This window comes from Musca vetustissima, unplaced genomic scaffold (assembly GCF_032173495.1).
Source record: "Musca vetustissima isolate MV318-11 ecotype Yass unplaced genomic scaffold, APGP_CSIRO_Mvet_v1 utg9864, whole genome shotgun sequence".
In the NCBI taxonomy this organism is placed as follows: Eukaryota; Metazoa; Arthropoda; class Insecta; order Diptera; family Muscidae; genus Musca; species Musca vetustissima.
The window spans coordinates 18,160-36,222 of record NW_026884358.1 but is presented as its reverse complement, the minus strand read 5'-3'; the positions used below and the strand labels follow the sequence as shown (position 1 = coordinate 36,222).

At 35.4% G+C, this 18,063-nt stretch overlaps 3 protein-coding genes across 3 annotated transcripts; 1 reads left to right on the top strand and 2 right to left on the bottom strand.

Annotated features, from left to right (window-relative positions):
* The first annotated feature begins 442 nt into the window (after positions 1 to 442).
* LOC133331324 (uncharacterized) lies at positions 443 to 2,269 on the top strand. The gene has a single exon (XM_061539722.1). The coding sequence runs from the start codon at positions 443 to 445 to the stop codon at positions 2,267 to 2,269; it is 1,827 nt and encodes a 608-aa protein (XP_061395706.1).
* A 1,993-nt stretch (positions 2,270 to 4,262) lies between these two features.
* LOC133331323 (uncharacterized) lies at positions 4,263 to 6,058 on the bottom strand. The gene is made up of 3 exons (XM_061539721.1): positions 5,858 to 6,058; positions 4,341 to 5,785; positions 4,263 to 4,296 (listed from the first exon to the last, which is right to left on the bottom strand). The coding sequence occupies exons 1-3, from the start codon at positions 6,056 to 6,058 to the stop codon at positions 4,263 to 4,265; spliced, it is 1,680 nt and encodes a 559-aa protein (XP_061395705.1).
* A 7,228-nt stretch (positions 6,059 to 13,286) lies between these two features.
* LOC133331322 (uncharacterized) lies at positions 13,287 to 16,073 on the bottom strand. The gene is made up of 2 exons (XM_061539720.1): positions 14,311 to 16,073; positions 13,287 to 13,392 (listed from the first exon to the last, which is right to left on the bottom strand). The coding sequence occupies exons 1-2, from the start codon at positions 16,071 to 16,073 to the stop codon at positions 13,287 to 13,289; spliced, it is 1,869 nt and encodes a 622-aa protein (XP_061395704.1).
* Positions 16,074 to 18,063: the final 1,990 nt, after the last annotated feature.

The window sequence follows — 18,063 nt, the reverse complement described above, 5'->3', positions numbered from 1 at the left end:
ATCTCCATCATCTTCCTCGGACACCTAATATGTGTTATTAATTTCATAATTTCCGCTCCTTTAAATATGAGGGAAATGGGATTTCTGGCACATAGTGCAGAGTACTTAATGTACGAGTAAATAACAAATGTTTTCTATGCACGTACATTTTTTTTTTTTTGTTGATTACAACAACTATTTAGAATATAAACACTATTGTCTACGATACAATTGACGGGACCCCTTCCCTCTTTACGTTAACCTTTCGCTTTGGTTATTAGCCATTTAATTGCTACTTCCTTGTTTTTAATAATATACCCTTTTTGGATTTCCTTATGACATAAACACACATATTAGTACAACAAGTATTCCCTAAAGAGACGACCGACCTATTCCCATAACGGTGAAGAAAAGGAAACTCATACAATTCGTTGTCAAAAAGTTCTTCCTAATGTTAAGACAAATGTCGAACGTAACAAACCTCATCGGATTCCTCAATATTTGTTCCGTTCAAAATGAGTTGGCATCGGCATTGGTGAATATTTTGAGATTGGCCCGAGAAGAACGATACTATCATACAATTATCTATGCAAGTCATTCGGAAGTGTCATCGGTTGGAAATACAGTGGACTTGTATGATGTAGATAAAATAGCCAAAGAATTGGAAATTCCAATGTTACAGCTGAAAGGAAACGCTTCGTTATATCTGTGGCCCTATTATAATCGGCAATATTTTGCCCTGATTCCAATGAGTGGCATTGAGGGAGATGACAAAAAATTGCTGGAGGCATTGTGGAAAGTTCTTCGAAAATCTGTAAAAACACGATTATTGCTGATATTTCGAAAGAATGCCAAGGATTCATTCATAGAGGATATTTTAAAATTTTGTCGCGAAAATAAAGCTGTAAATATTTTGGGTGTCAAAGAATCGTTGCCATTAGAAAATATATTCTACACCATGGATGTTTATCCAGAATTTAAAATGATTCAGATAATGGCAACATCGCTGACGGAATTTGTGTTTTACAAAGATCAAGTTCATAATTTATATGGATATCCCCTGCGGCTGAGTATTAACAAAGAGAGTAGGAAGTTTTATATTATGAATCATGTGAACAATACCTATTCTCTGGGTGGTTATGTGGGTCACTTTCTGGAAGAGTTTATACGACGACATAACGCTACAATGACGTTTCCGAATATAGATGATAGTACAGCATTCATTACCGATTTCGAGGAGATGTTAAGCAATGGCACCTTCGATATATCTTCCGAGCCGTCACACAATCTATACAACAGTGATCGAGTCTATAGCAACGTTTTCGATTACATGGACTGGTGTATTATGGTGCCCATGGAGAAACCAATACCCGCCTATTTGTATTATGCCAAAGTTTTCGATATAACCGTAACCATTTTACTTGCGGTCACAGTGGTGTTGCTTTCCTTGGTGATTTCATGGACCATCTGGCAAGAAAGTCCTTCGGGTAGCAGATTTTCTTGGAATCCCTTTAATATTTATATATTTTCTGGCCTTTTGGGTCAATCGTTTAAAATGGAACAGAATTTTCATGGCATTCGTAGTGCAGTCTACATGTTGACATGCATTGCCGGGATCATCATCAATACCTCATATTCCACGTATTTGCAAACGTTCAACTCCCTCTCGCCGAAGGACAAACTGATCACAACACTTGAGGATTTATATAAAACGGATATGCGTCTACTGATGTACACCAATGAATATCAAATGTTAAAAGAGTTCGGTCAAGATCATATTTACAATCCAGTCGTGAGTATAACAACCTATCAGGAATTCATACGCTTGCGTGATAGCTATGACACCAAATATGTATATCCAGTGCCTTCGATCCAATGGTTGTTATTCGAGGAACAACAGAAGTTCTTTGCCAAACCTCGATATCGTCTATCGGATATTTGCTTCATCAAAATGATTGGTTTAATGATTCCAATGCAACCGAATTCCCCCTTCGAGGATGATATTAATCGTATGATTGGTCAAGTGGAAGATACCGGTCTCTTAAATCATTGGAAATTTTTGGCTTTTCTCGAATCATTACAACTCAATCGGATAAGTTTGTTGGACAATAGTCGCATCGTTGTGTTCGAGCCGATGGCACTTGAAGATACTCTTGTGATTTTTTATATTTATGTTGTACTGATAGCTTTGTCATTTTGGTGTTTTGTATTTGAAAATATTTGGTTTCGACGTGTAGCGTTAAAATCTAAATTATTGTATCAAATAAAGAGAATAAGATACATGAGTTAAATAATTAATTTCATGTTTAATACATTTTATTTTAATAAAAAATTAAAAAAAAATAAAATGTTATTATTAGTCTAAATTTTATACGATTGTAAATGATTTTGGAAATGAGTTATATATACACTGGGGGCCAAAACTAAAGCAACTAAAATTGCGAGGTTTTCAAAAGAGAAGATATCGTATTAGTTTTTTGAGTTTTAATTCGGGTCGTTATTCACTTTCAAAAGCAAAAGCATTAATATAAAATTCATTATTAGTAAATAATAATTTTTTTCGTTGGCGGTAAAGCATTCAATAGCATCTTTCTAATTTTTAAAAGGGTGCGACAGAAGTAATTTAAGTGTACGTCCTATGTCAACACTTATACAAATATAAGGTATTTAAAAATTATTAAAGTATTTAGAATTGGATGAAATTTGGCACATGTCATTTATTTGGTCCAAGGGCCAAATGAGTTAAGTATAGAAAAGATGACCCTATATATCTTTAGATTTGCACTAAATTTGGCATAGCGTACTAAATTAAGTCTAGAATGATGTGTGTTAGTTTTCGTGAAAATCGGTTCACTTTTCATATATTCGACCGAGTTCATGTATATTGGTTTTTAAATAACACTGTGCAACACAAAAAATAATTACCGAGAAATTCCAACAGATTATGAAAGAGGGACTAAAAAAAGATGGCGTTTTGAAAGTTTACGTCGGGATGTAACCTAAAAAGGCGGGGCAATATTCTTCCTTTTCAAGAATTTTGATAATTTTCGAATTATGATTTCTTGAAATCCTTGCATTTTAGGTATATAGTGTCTTCGGCAATATTACTGACAAAATATCGAGGAATATTTTGGAATGCAACTTTAACCCTCAAACGTCTCATTAAAGGGGTCTTTTCGGTTCCTTTTTCCAGGAGTGATTGAAAACTCATTCAAAACGGGGTTAAAGCTGCTCAAAATATTCTACAGAAATGTTCGCCATACAGTTTTACTATAATTCTCAGAATAGACTAAAACTCAAAAATCAGCCTAAACGTCAATAATCTTAAAAAACAAAAACTCATTTTAGGGTTAATATTGTACTTATTACTAGCTTTTACCCATTTTTCCCACAAGGTGTCGTTTTAGAAGGATAGTATAAGGGACAAAAATATTCTCCATCAATTTTTAGCATAAGTCACTGAACAAGAGAAATCTGTATATATAATGTATATACCGAATATATAGTCATACATTTTGAACCAAATATTCAAAATGTTTTTGTATTTTTTTTTTGTCAAGGCCTTTCCCAGTATTTTTTCGACTAAGTGCATTAAAGTAACATGAAATTGATGAAATTGATTGATTGATTTTAGGTATATAATGTCAAAGAATAAAATATTCTACGTCAAAATCCACTTCAAGTCTCAGAACAAACTATATATTTATATTTAATAGTTTTTGAGAAATTTACGCTTAACAAAGGAAACAAGTAAGAAAAGTTTGAAGTCAGACGGGACTGGCAATATCACAACCTTCACCAAGTTGGCTACACACAGATATGCTCATATGTAAAATATCCTCTCAGTAGAACTAAGCATCTTTGGAGGGCCATTGACATGGAATCGAACGATATTTAATTTGTAATCTACATAGATATATGAACCAATTTAAACAAACCCACACACATGTCATTCCGAAATCTATAAAAAAAAAACTTTAAAACAATATATGAGCTATGTCTATATCTGAAATATTTATTTCTTATTTCTGAGTGAGTAGCAAATTTTCCTACCCCATTCGTCCATATAACGGTAACCCTAATTTTCGAAATTTTTTTTCGATAATGGCGTCAAAATAAAATCGAAGTTAGATATACCTACAATTCATCTGGTTTCCACACTATAGTAATTAAATTGATAATAACAGTGTTTGTATGTATATATATTTCTAATGTATATTTATTTTTTACTGAATAACAAGTCTTTGTAAGTTCTATATCGCTTCATAAATATCCTTAATTTCTTAATTATGCACTCCCTCTTCGACCACGCCAATTCTATTAGAAAACAATAAAATGACGAACAAATCATAATGATAAACAGATAACCCAGCAGTTTTATATCCTCCATTTTCAGTACTTCATAAGTATTGACCGCACTGACATCAATCAAATTCATACGATTCCTTTGAAGAGCTTCCAAAAATTCAAGAGTCTTCCAGTATTGTATTAATCCGGCTTGATTGACAATGCCAATCAATTTGTTAATGGCATCTTCATAGGGTGAATTCGATTGCATCGGTATCATGACACCAATCTTACGAACAAAACATATATCGGATAAACGATATTTTGGTTTGGAAAAGAACTGTTGTTGTTGTTCGTATTGAGACCATTGAGCCGATGGTACGGGATAGGCAAAGCGATTGTCATAGCTATCGCGCAATCTATGATAATCGCGATATGAGGGTACTAAATGGGCATATTCTTCATAGGCACTGGTGGCATTGTATTTTTGTAGTAGCATAAACTCCTCGGTATAAATAGCGATTTTCAACTTTGAATTGCGAAAGTCATCTAAGGTAGTTATGGGCTTCTCTGTGGGTGGATGAGCTTTGAAGGTTTGCAGATGTGTCACGAACGTAGTATTTATAATGAGACCGCTCATGCCTATTAGTAGATAGAGAAAGCTACGCACTCCTGCAAATTTCTTTTCCATATGGAACGGATGGCCCAAAATGCCATTATAAATGTAGATATTAAATATAACATCTAACCAACAGACTGCATCGCCGCGTAACCAGTAAGTCAAGGCCACACAGAAAGCCACACAAAAGGCACTGCAAAAAATAACTGCAATTAAGAAACCATCAAAAATGTTAATGTAGAAAAGATAGGCCGGAATTGGTTTCTCCATTGGCACCATTAAGCACCAATCCAAAAAATCATAGGTGTTACTGTACACCATATCGTTGACATACATATTTATTGCCAATTCGAGAGACATATCATAGGTCCCATTCTCAACTAACTGCGTCAACAGCACAAGAGTTGTCTCAGCTGTTTTATTGTAGTGCGGTAAATCTATGGAAGCATTGTGGATTCGCGAGAAAACTGTGAAGAACGCTCCAACATGGCCACTTAAAATATAGCTATTGCCTAGTTCCCCTACAACATAAGCCTTCGTGCCGTCCTTGTTGATTCCCAAACGTATTGGATACCCATACATATTCATCACATGATCTGGATAGAAAATAGTTCCATTCGAAGGCAAGAATTTTTCAATGCGCACCTCAAATTTCGGATATATTTGTGTTGTATAAAATTCTCGGGATTTCCAAAAATCCTCTTTAATGGCCATTACATTTACCGCTTTGTTTTTCGTACAAAACTCCATAATTTTCCAAATGTAATTATCATCATCTCCATCAGTACGGCAGAGTAACAATAATCGCGACTTTACATTACGCCTCAACGACTTCCATAACGTTTGAAGTAATGTTTCATCCAGGACTTGTCGACCACACAAAGCCACCATGGCCAATAGCTGTCGATTGTATGTTGGTAACAAATAAAATGTTGTGTTTCCCCTTAATTGAATTATGGGAGTGTTTATCACCTGGGAAATTCTATCCACATTATAAAGTCCTGTTCCAAAGCTACAAGATTTTTCCTCATGACCCATATAGATAATTGTTTGATAGAAACGCTGTTCTTTGATCGACTTTAATATTTCCGCCATAGTGACACTGATTTCATATTCCACAGACATGAGCTGAAGAAATTCCATTATAATCGAAGTATTAGCGGCATAATACATTTTTTAACTGTAACTCCATCGATTTCACGAAATAAACTGTTGGTTTTGGGAATATTCAATACTAAGTGAATTACAAACCGTTACCACATTTTATAGCATGTGTAAATGTTTATTTAATACCCAATTGGGTATTGTCTCTTACCGTACGTGGACATAACGGAGTATAGGTTGGTTTAGTTGACAACACTCTGTAGCATTGAAAAGAAATATGACGATAATATTGTACAATAAAATAATCGTCGGAGGGATTGTAATAAAAACAAGTTAAATCGATGTTAAGTTCGGCCCGGCAGAACGTTTTATACCCTCCACCATGAGGATGAAAATCAAACCATCTAAAATTAATGTGGGCCCCTATGAGAAAGCCCTTGTTATGAAAGGACCTTGGACAAACCGCAAAATACGTGAGAAGAAGATAATTGGAATTTTCAAAATATCTAACAGTGGATCTACCATTATATGTGGCTATAATAAAAACCAGTAAGGAAAGTAGTAAAGTCGGGCGGGCCGACTATATGATACCCTTTACCACTATGGGTATATTAAACAGGACTATTAACATTAAATTGGATGAAATAAAATATCTGATATTTATCTAAATGTGAAACCACCTAGATCTATCCATAAACATGTCATTCGTTTGATACAATGGGACAAAAGTATGTAAATCGACTTCAAACAAATATCAATAGGTCATCCGATGGGCTATGTCTGTACTTCTAGAAAACGCAACTACGTAATTAATTCTATGCTCAATTTTGTACGTTGTGCAAAATTTGAAGTCAATCTGACAAACATGAGGAGTTTGATGCCCAATTTACTTAAAATCGGTCGAAAATATATATGGAAGCTATATACAAATATGAACCGATTTCAACGAAACTTGTCACCGGTTAGGTTATACTAATTTCAATACGTTTTGTTCCTATCAGCCATATATTGGTTCCTTGGTGCGTCAATTATTTAATTTAATCTATAATATAAGGGAGCTGTATCTAAATCTCAACCGATTTTCACGAAACTTGGCACACATCATTCTGGGCTAAATGCAGTAAGTTGCGCCAAATTTCGTGCAAATCGAAAGATATATGTGGACTTTGGTGCACCATTTACATGAAATCGGCCGAAACTATATATGGGAGCTTTATCTAAATGTGGATTTTCACGAAACTTGGCAGACATCACTCTAGGCTTAATTCAGTACGTTATGCCAAATTTCGTGCAAATCGAAGGATATATAGGGTCTTTGGTGCACCATTTACTTTAAATCGAATATATATATATATATATATATATATTGTTGCTATATATCTTAATCTGAACCGATTTTGCCCAATTTCAATAGAGTTCGTCCTTGGGCTAAACAAATGAGCTGTGCCGAATTTCATCCAAATAGGATTATAAATGCGACCTGTACTTTGTTTACAATTTAACACCAACAGACGCACAGACGTACGGACATGTATAAATCGATTCAGAAAGTGATTCTATGCATATTCTCAAAAGGAACTATATGTCTATCTCGTTTCCTTTTGCCTGTTACAAATATATGCACAAAGACATAATACCCTGTACCACTGTGTGGTGAAGGGTATAATGAGATCAATATTGATATTTTTTGACAGCCAATGCGGTTGGAAAACGTGTGTCAAATTCTCAAAATACAGACTTGGGTCAATATTATAAATTTGAAAAACGTTTCACCATATTGGGGGTACCATATTGTCGGGTATACCCTTAAACGTGGGAATGTATTGGGAACCTAGCAATGAGGAAAAAATGATATCAAGTTGGTTAGAAAATTTGCGCATAATCACTAAACCAAACACTGGTGCGTTCCGTTATATAAGGCTACCCTAAAACTTGGGCCAATGTTAAAAAGTTTTGCTACGGATATATGTTATTCAATGAGAACCCAAAATATCAAATTACAACTAATTCGATGGAAACGTGTCCAAAATCCCCAAAATACTGAGTAGTGGTGGTACCATTATATGGTTCTAATCAAAAACGTGGACCAATATATGCTACTAGCAAAGTGCCCGCTACTTCGTATGCGGAAAGGGAATACAAAAAATATTTCATATGGTATCGTAAATACTGTAAATTTGTTGTATTATAGTTTGCGATTTAGTGCTCTTCATACACATAAGCACTATTTTCCGAAATCTCTCTTACTTCCATTAAACAGATTAAAACCAGTAAGGAAAGTAGTAAAGTACTCCATGCAAAATTTCGTGCAAGTCGAAAGATATATAAGGTATACCATTTACATTAAATCGGACGAAGTTATATATGGGAGCTATATCTAAATTGAAACCGATTTTCACGATGATTAACACACATTGTTCTAGACGTAATTTAGCCCGCTGTGCCTAATTTCGTGTAAATCGAAGGATATATAGGGAGTTTGGTGCACTATTTACCTAAAATCGGACTAAAATATATATGGGAACTATATGTAAATTTGAACAGATTTTTTCCCAATTTCAAAAGGGTCCTTGGGCCAAATATGTGACGTATGCCAATTTTCATCCAATTCGGATCATACTTACTGTACTTTGTTTACAATTTAACATGGACAGACAGACGGACATGTATAAATCGACATAGAATGTGATTCTATGCATATAATGTGATTCCGTTCCCGAAATCGAAATTAAGTGTATTTGCTATTCTATTTACTATTCGTACAAATCAATTCGACTTCCATAGTTCTCTCTATAGCTAAATACTGCACTTCAACAGTAATATAAATTCCAAATCGCAGGATCCAATCAAATCCAAATGGTTCCAAATATAGTACCATCATACTTAAAAGTAAGAATTTCTAAAACTACATCAATCTTACTCTCCAACGGTAATCTTAATTCCACCAAAGTCCAAATTTAGTACTTTTCGTACTCATAAGTACGAATTTCCAAATATACCTCAATCCTTATTTCAAATAGTAATCGTAAGTCAAAATTTAAGAATTCCAGCTCTGTCTGTTCATCAAAAACCAAATTTTACCAGATTTGGTACCATTCTGTACTTTTCGGACCCATATTCCAAACTTTATCAAATCTACACTCCCACAGTAACCTAAGTTGGAACTTTCGGGATTCGAATTCTACCCGTTCACCAATGTCCAATTTGTACCAAATTTTGTGCTTTTCGTACCCATAAGTACAAATTTCCAAAACTACCCCAGTCATGTTCTCCAATAATAACCTTTAGTCCACATTTAATGATTCCAGCTCTATCAGTTCACCACACTCCAACAGTAATTTTAATCATATATTTCAGGATCCCAGCCCTAACATTAATTTAATCAAAATTAATATTAATTTAATCAAAATTTCAGGATCTCAACCCTATCCATTGGTACCATTTACTACTTTTTGTTTCTATAATTAAACTACGTCAATCCTACACTTCAAAAGTAATTTTAATTCCAAAATTCTGGAGTCCAACTCTATCCACTTAATCAAGTTGTAGCAAATATAGTACCATTTAGTACACATTCGTACTATGCTTCCATATTTTAATTCTATATTCTAAAATCAACCATTATTACAAATTTTAGGTTTCCAGCTCTCTCCGTTCACCCAAATACAAATTGTACCATATCTAGTGCTGTTTAGTACTTTTCGTACACACAAATACGAATTTCCACAGATGTCTCTATAGCTCAATCTTCTACAGTAATCAGAATTCCAAATTTCAGATTTTAAGCTCATCCGTTTAAGCAAAATCCAAATTGTACTATATTTAGTATGATTTAGTACGTTTCGTACCAATAAGTGCGAATTTCCAAAACTACCTCAATTCTTCACTGCAACTGTCGTTTTAATTCCCAATTTCAAGACTCCAGCTTTATATATGAACCGAAATCCAACTTGCACCAAATTTAGTACCATTAAGTACTTTTCGTACACAAAGGTACGGTTTTTTAAAGCTACCTCAATCCTGTATTCCAACAGTAGTCCATATTCCGATTTTCGGGATTCCATCTATATACACTCAACAAAATGCAAATAGTACCAAATTCAGTACCATTTAGTACTTTTTAAAAACATAAGTACGAAAATCTTAAACCATTTCTATACATCAACACCACTTCCCAACCTGTATTCTATATAAAATTTCAAGAACTAAATTTAGTACTTTTAGTACACCTTTAGGTCGAATTTCCAAAAATCCTTCTGTACATCATTCTAACATTTCATCAGTGACTCACAGTCCAAATTTCAGAATTCTAGCTCTTCCCTTTCGCCTAATACATAAGGTACCATTTGTGGTACATTTTAGTACTTTTCGTACCGTTCTAGTTCGAATTTCCAAAAACCCAGCCTTATCTCACGCCTACACACCAACGTCAACCAACACCCAAAATTTCAAGCTTCTAGCTTCAGCCGTTTCGTCTGGGCGATGATTTGTCAGTCAGTCACTCACTAACTCTCTGCACATTTTCAGGGCTGTGTCTTAAATATCAAGAATATATACTTTGTAGGGTCTTCGGTGAATATTTCGAAGTGTTTCAAACGGAATGACAAATTTAATATACACTCCACCATGGTTGTGGGTTTAAAAATGTGAAAACCCATTAAATATCCTTAAATCCCATGTAGTTTTGTATGGGGGCTATATTAAAACGTGAAGCTATATGAATTACATTCAACATGGTAAATTATACGGGTTTGCCGGGTTAACCTACTTTATGAGGAATTATTTGGCATATATTCAAAGGAATTGACAATTTAAACCCACTGTGTTAACCAAAACTGGTAAACGTACTTTTATTTTTGAGAACTGTAGCTTATGTGGTTACAACGGTGTATGATCCTTCATACACGAAAAGGAGTCGAGATTTGAAGTATTGTTACATCACTCTGCCAGTACATATCTATATATCTGAATTTTAATCTAGTGACCCATACAATTAAATTGTGGTCAACGGTTAAGTCACTCTCGAATCCCGGAAGGAAGGATGTCTGATCCGAAGATGTGCCCGAGTTTTTTTAAACGGCAGTTCAGTGCTTTGTCATATTAGAGCACTCAAACACGCCAAGCTGTTCAAAGGGAAAGCCAACCTCCGGCCTAGTTTGAAACGTTGGATAATCAATTATATTTGTGGTTGTCAGTCATATGTGGAATTCAGAAACAAGAAGTTCAAAACCAAAGGAAATAGTTATATATTCGGAATTGTTTAAATTCTACCTTTCTAAAAGTACACAGCCACGGGACAACATTTAAATTGTAATGTATGCGTATAATTGTACGATAATGACGTTGTATCCCATTATGGATCACAATTGTGAAATTTTAAGTGTCTGTATATAGTAGATTGGGTAAAGTTCTTCCATCTGGGGAATATCGAGTTATACGCCTCTAAATCCACAGCCACTCTGTTCACCACGTGGTTGGCTGAAATGAAGCTCCTCCTGAACATTATGGTCGATGGTGTACTAATTCCGACCACAAGTTACCCCAACATTTTGGGAGCAACGTTCGATAGCTTATTTAAGACTTCCGCGCAAGCCACCGCTATTTGCGATAAGATGAAAAGAAGGAATAAGGTCCTCAAGTTGCTTACAGGCAGCTCTTAGGTGGCTGATAAAGAGACTTTGTTGGCACACTATAAAGCAATAGCTCGGTCGGTGGTAAGCTATGCGGCACCAATGTGTTTCGCGAATATAAGCGATCTGCAGTGGAAGAACATTAAAACCTGTCAGTATGCCGCCCTGAGTACTGCGACAAGTGTCTCCTTATGACACCAGTGAACCATTTACACGAGGAGGCAATGATCTTACCCGTACATCGTCAGCTGCTTCCATTCGTATTGGGCCGAATTGACAACACGACACCAGAATCGCTTTGGACGCAGCCGATCCAGATTGCAACCTTATTCAACCTAGAAACAGAAGTGTCAGAAACAAAATAATACAAAAAAGGAACTAAGCTCACGCTGAACATAATGGTCGATGGAGAATAGATTCCACTTTTGTAAGTAGCGTAATGAACCCACTGAACTGCAACGGAGTGTTTCGCCATGACACCAGTGCACCTTCTACATAAGTAGACGAAATAGCAGCCATATTGCTTTTACACAATGGGCTGAGGTGACAGACGTTGGCCGAGTAAGACTCGGGTTGTTTCGGATCGTAGACCCTACTGTAGTGGAAACGGGTGTTAGAGTCGGGAACACCCATACCGTAGCTTAATGAACTCGTCCAAGGACGTCGAAAAGTACAAATAATTCATTCATACAGACTTATAATATATACATATTATATAATAATATATGCGTGTTATATATATATGTATATATGTATATATATTTGGTAAGGAACTCAAGGTCAATCTTTCACCATTATTTCGAAGTGTTACAAACTCATGGGTACCTTAAAGCAAAAATATATTTATGACAGAAAATACAAATTATTTAATTTCTATTTATTTCCTCATAACTCCATTCCACACTATTTTTTATTAATCACAAAAATAAGTTTTCCGTATCTCGCATAATCTATAGAGAACTGTAGCTTATGTGGTTACAACGGTGTATGATCCTTCATACACGAAAAGGAGTCGAGATTTGAAGTATTGTTACATCACTCTGCCAGTACATATCTATATATCTGAATTTTAATCTAGTGACCCATACAATTAAATTGTGGTCAACGGTTAAGTCACTCTCGAATCCCGGAAGGAAGGATGACTGATCCGAAGATGTGCCCGAGTTTTTTTAAACGGCAGTTCAGTGCTTTGTCATATTAGAGCACTCAAACACGCCAAGCTGTTCAAAGGGAAAGCCAACCTCCGGCCTAGTTTGAAACGTTGGATAATCAATTATATTTGTGGTTGTCAGTCATATGTGGAATTCAGAAACAAGAAGTTCAAAACCAAAGGAAATAGTTATATATTCGGAATTGTTTAAATTCTACCTTTCTAAAAGTACACAGCCACGGGACAACATTTAAATTGTAATGTATGCGTATAATTGTACGATAATGACGTTGTATCCCATTATGGATCACAATTGTGAAATTTTAAGTGTCTGTATATAGTAGATTGGGTAAAGTTCTTCCATCTGGGGAATATCGAGTTATACGCCTCTAAATCCACAGCCACTCTGTTCACCACGTGGTTGGCTGAAATGAAGCTCCTCCTGAACATTATGGTCGATGGTGTACTAATTCCGACCACAAGTTACCCCAACATTTTGGGAGCAACGTTCGATAGCTTATTTAAGTCTTCCGCGCAAGCCACCGCTATTTGCGATAAGATGAAAAGAAGGAATAAGGTCCTCAAGTTGCTTACAGGCAGCTCTTAGGTGGCTGATAAAGAGACTTTGTTGGCACACTATAAAGCAATAGCTCGGTCGGTGGTAAGCTATGCGGCACCAATGTGTTTCGCGAATATAAGCGATCTGCAGTGGAAGAACATTAAAACCTGTCAGTATGCCGCCCTGAGTACTGCGACAAGTGTCTCCTTATGACACCAGTGAACCATTTACACGAGGAGGCAATGATCTTACCCGTACATCGTCAGCTGCTTCCATTCGTATTGGGCCGAATTGACAACACGACACCAGAATCGCTTTGGACGCAGCCGATCCAGATTGCAACCTTATTCAACCTAGAAACAGAAGTGTCAGAAACAAAATAATACAAAAAAGGAACTAAGCTCACGCTGAACATAATGGTCGATGGAGAATAGATTCCACTTTTGTAAGTAGCGTAATGAACCCACTGAACTGCAACGGAGTGTTTCGCCATGACACCAGTGCACCTTCTACATAAGTAGACGAAATAGCAGCCATATTGCTTTTACACAATGGGCTGAGGTGACAGACGTTGGCCGAGTAAGACTCGGGTTGTTTCGGATCGTAGACCCTACTGTAGTGGAAACGGGTGTTAGAGTCGGGAACACCCATACCGTAGCTTAATGAACTCGTCCAAGGACGTCGAAAAGTACAAATAATTCATTCATACAGACTTATAATATATACATATTATATAATAATATATGCGTGTTATATATATATATCGTAAGGAACTCAAGGACAATCTTTCACCATTATTTCGAAGTGTTACAAACTCATGGGTACCTTAAAGCAAAAATATATTTATGACAGAAAATACAAATTATTTAATTTCTATTTATTTCTCATAACTCCATTCCACACTATTTTTTATTAATCACAAAAATAAGTTTTTCGTATCTCACATAATCTATAGATTAATCGGCCCCTCCTTGGCCAATACATTTCTATAATGAAACACAGACACGACGAGCCTATTAATATGGCATATAAATAACCCAAAAGTTTGATATCTTCAAATTTCATCACTTCAAAAGTTTTAACGGTGCTGGAATCAAATAACTGTAAACGTTTCCTCTGAAGAGATTCCAAAAATTCCATACTCTTCCAATATTTGATGAGGCCAGCTTGATTGATAATACCAACCATGAAGTTAATGGATTCTTCGAAAGGCGAATTGGCTTGCATTGGTATCATAAGTCCAAGACGTTCAACGAAACACATATCGGAAAGACGAAATTTTGGTTTCGCAAAGAATTTCTGTTGCTGTTCATATTGAGACCATTGAGCCGACGGAACTGGATACACATAACGAGTGTCAAAGCTATCACGTAACTTGTAATAATCGTTGTATGAGGATATCCTATAAGCTATATCCTCATACCCGGTGTCATTATTGTATTTGAGTAGTAGGCCGAATTCTTCCGCATAAACAGCCAATTTCAGTTTCGAGCTGCGTATGTCATCGATAGTTGTTATCGGTTTCTCGGTGGGTGGATGAGCTTTGAATGTCTGAAGATACGTGGCAAAACTGGAATTTATAATGATGCCTCCGAAACAGGTGAGTAAGTACAGGAAACTCCGAACACCTTTAAAGTTCGTTTCCATTTTGAATGGATGACCCAAAATACCATTAAAAATGTAAATATTGAACCACATATCCAGCCAATAGACGGCAACATCCTCTAGCCAGTATGTCAAGGCCACAAGAAATGTCAAAACAAAGACCATGCAGAAAATGACCCCAATTGAAACACCATCAAAAACTTTTATATAGAATAGATATGCAGGCACTGGATTTTCCATTGGCACCATAATACACCAATCCATATAGTCGTAGGTGTCACTATAGACCATATCGTTGATATACAAATTAAAAGTCAATTCCATGGACATATCGTAGGTGCCATTATTAACTAAATCTTCTAACACGAAATGATTTGCTTCAGTGGAATTTCTGTAGTGGGGTAGTTCCACCGATGCATTGTGAATTTTCGTAAAGACTTCAAAGAACGACCCAACATGTCCACTTAAAATATATCGATTGTTGGTTTCCTTCATGACATAGGCTCTGGTACTGTCCTTGTTGATTCCCAAACGAATTGGATAACCATGCATGTTGTCCACCTGATCTGGATAATAAATTGTTTCCTTCGATGACAGGATTTTCTTGTTGTGCACCCGAAAATTTGGATATATTTGTGGGGTATAAAATTCTCGGGATTCCAAAAAATTCTCTTTAATGGCCATCATATTAACGGCTTTATTATCTTTGCAAAACTCCATTATATTCCAAATATAGTTTTCCGTTTCATTATTGCGGCACAAAAGCAATAATCGTGACTTTACAACCCGTCTTAACGTTTTCCACAATGTTGTTAGCCGTTCTTTATCCGCATTTTCCTGACCACAAATCGGCACAATGGCCATAAGTTCTCGATTGAAATTTGGCCATAAATAATAGATGGTATTTCCTTTTAACTGAAATACGGGGGTGTTTAACACCTGTGTAACCTTGTCCACATTATAAATTCCTGAACCCGAATTACACGCCTGTTCTTCATGCTGGGCATAGATTAGTGTGTGAAAATTTCGCTGCTCTTTGACAGTTTCTAATATTTCACCCAAAGTCAGACTTATTTCATTTTCCATTGACACCAATTGTAGGAATCCCATTAATATTGAAGTATTAGCGGGCGATGTCATTGTCAATTGTACCGGTACGTAATTCTGAAAATCAACTACTTTTAAAGGATACTTAGAGGATATATGACACATTTATTTTATTTATTTCTAAATGAAAACAACCGATGTTATACGTTGTTCTAACATGTGTAAACAATGCCAGCAGTTACTTACAAATTACCATGTAATTCAGTAGTTAAAATTACCACATCATTGACGTACATGTACATAAATAGAAGGATATATATAGAAATAGTAGACATTAAGTCTGTCTGCGTATTTCGATAGTTTGTAACAATTTTTATAAAATGTCACTAAATGTTATAAAAAAAAATCAGTGGAAGAATGTGAATTGAGAGAGCTATTTTGAATGTTGTATTACTGGGTATTGAAAAATCTTACTGGGAAAATTTACTCAGTAAAGTTTTGTACAAGCAAAAAACAATGGATATGAATGACAACTCATGTATTTTTCAACAAATTTTAAAATTTTTACAAAAAGTTGTCTTTTTGTAATTTTACAGTCCGAAGAAGAATCTCTCTTACTCTCACAACGGAAGTACTAAGTATTTATTGCTGAAATAGCACGCAGACAAAGTCTTTTTACACAAAACTTCACCTCAAAAGTTGAATACATGTATTTCAATGAATGTTACCCAAATACGCATTGCGTGTCAAAATATTACGTTGAAAATTTTCAACATTGACAATGCGTATTAAGTACGACAAAAAACAATGGATGCGAATGTCAACTCATGTATTTTTCAACAAATTTAAAATTCTGTAAAAAATGTTGTCTTTTTAGTTTTTGTAATTTTATTGAAGAAGAATCTCCCTTACTCTCACAAAAGAATTATTACCGGAAAAGTTCGCAGATAGGCCAATTTTCTGAAGTTGCAAAAATGTTATACACATTTATCATGAAGACAAGATATTACTTTTAGAAAACTGTTACATCGCTTAATATTTTCTTTAAAGGTTCGCGTGTAGACAAAACCCAATAAAAGATCCCTTTTCGGGTTTTTGATATTTCAGGCCACATTTTCCATGCAGAAATATTTTGATACAGGTCCATGCTTTCACATAGAATGAAAATCCTAACCGACTTTCTCCAGAGCATGAACAATATCCTGGCCTCCTATATTTTTACTCTCCACCATCAAAGACATAGAAACCGTAAAGACTCGACAAAATGCATTTTGACAAACTAGTTTATAAAAAAATATCCAGGGGGAATCTAGTATAACAGAGGCATGTTAACAATAAAAACGCCAATACGCGATAATGTGTTTAAAAAATCTAAATAAAATCAGAGATCTGCACTCAAAATATATTTTTTTATTTAATAAGCTTAAGATATAGCATTAAAAACGTTTAATATTATTCTCTCTGTTGTTATGATATAGTAACAGAGAAAAAGCCATCTGTTGGAAATTGTTTACGTATCAATTGTCCTAATTTATACTTTAATGTCTTTGCCACCATATTATGGGTATATGAGGTTGGTTTTATACCCTTCAACCACAATGTGTCTTTGTACATGTACAAGTTCCGATACAGGCGTATGGACTTGTAGGGGTTCTAAATCTACAGAGTAGCTTTAGAACCGAAATTATTTGTTGCACAAAGACGAACAACAATAAATATGAATATTAGACAACACAACAAGTATACAGGCGATACTTACGTGTTGCTAATTAGGAACTGGTGGTGGTTGGTAAAATAAAACACTTGTTTAATTTAAAGACTCTGGCGGTCTGAATTAATGTTTTATTCCTTTTAAAAACAATTCTTAATGTTTTAGCGGCAAAGTTCCTTTGCTTTCTTTCTTGCTTCTTTTTATTTAGCGATTGGTATTCTCTGATGACGATAGGTAATAGTTGAGGTACCGATAAGTAGACTTATCGATGACATAATCGATGGAACCTCAACATGCCGGGCCCCTTGCACGGGTGCAACAATATAGCAATTTCCATTCTTGGACCCTTGTCATCCATTCTCAGTTTCAAAC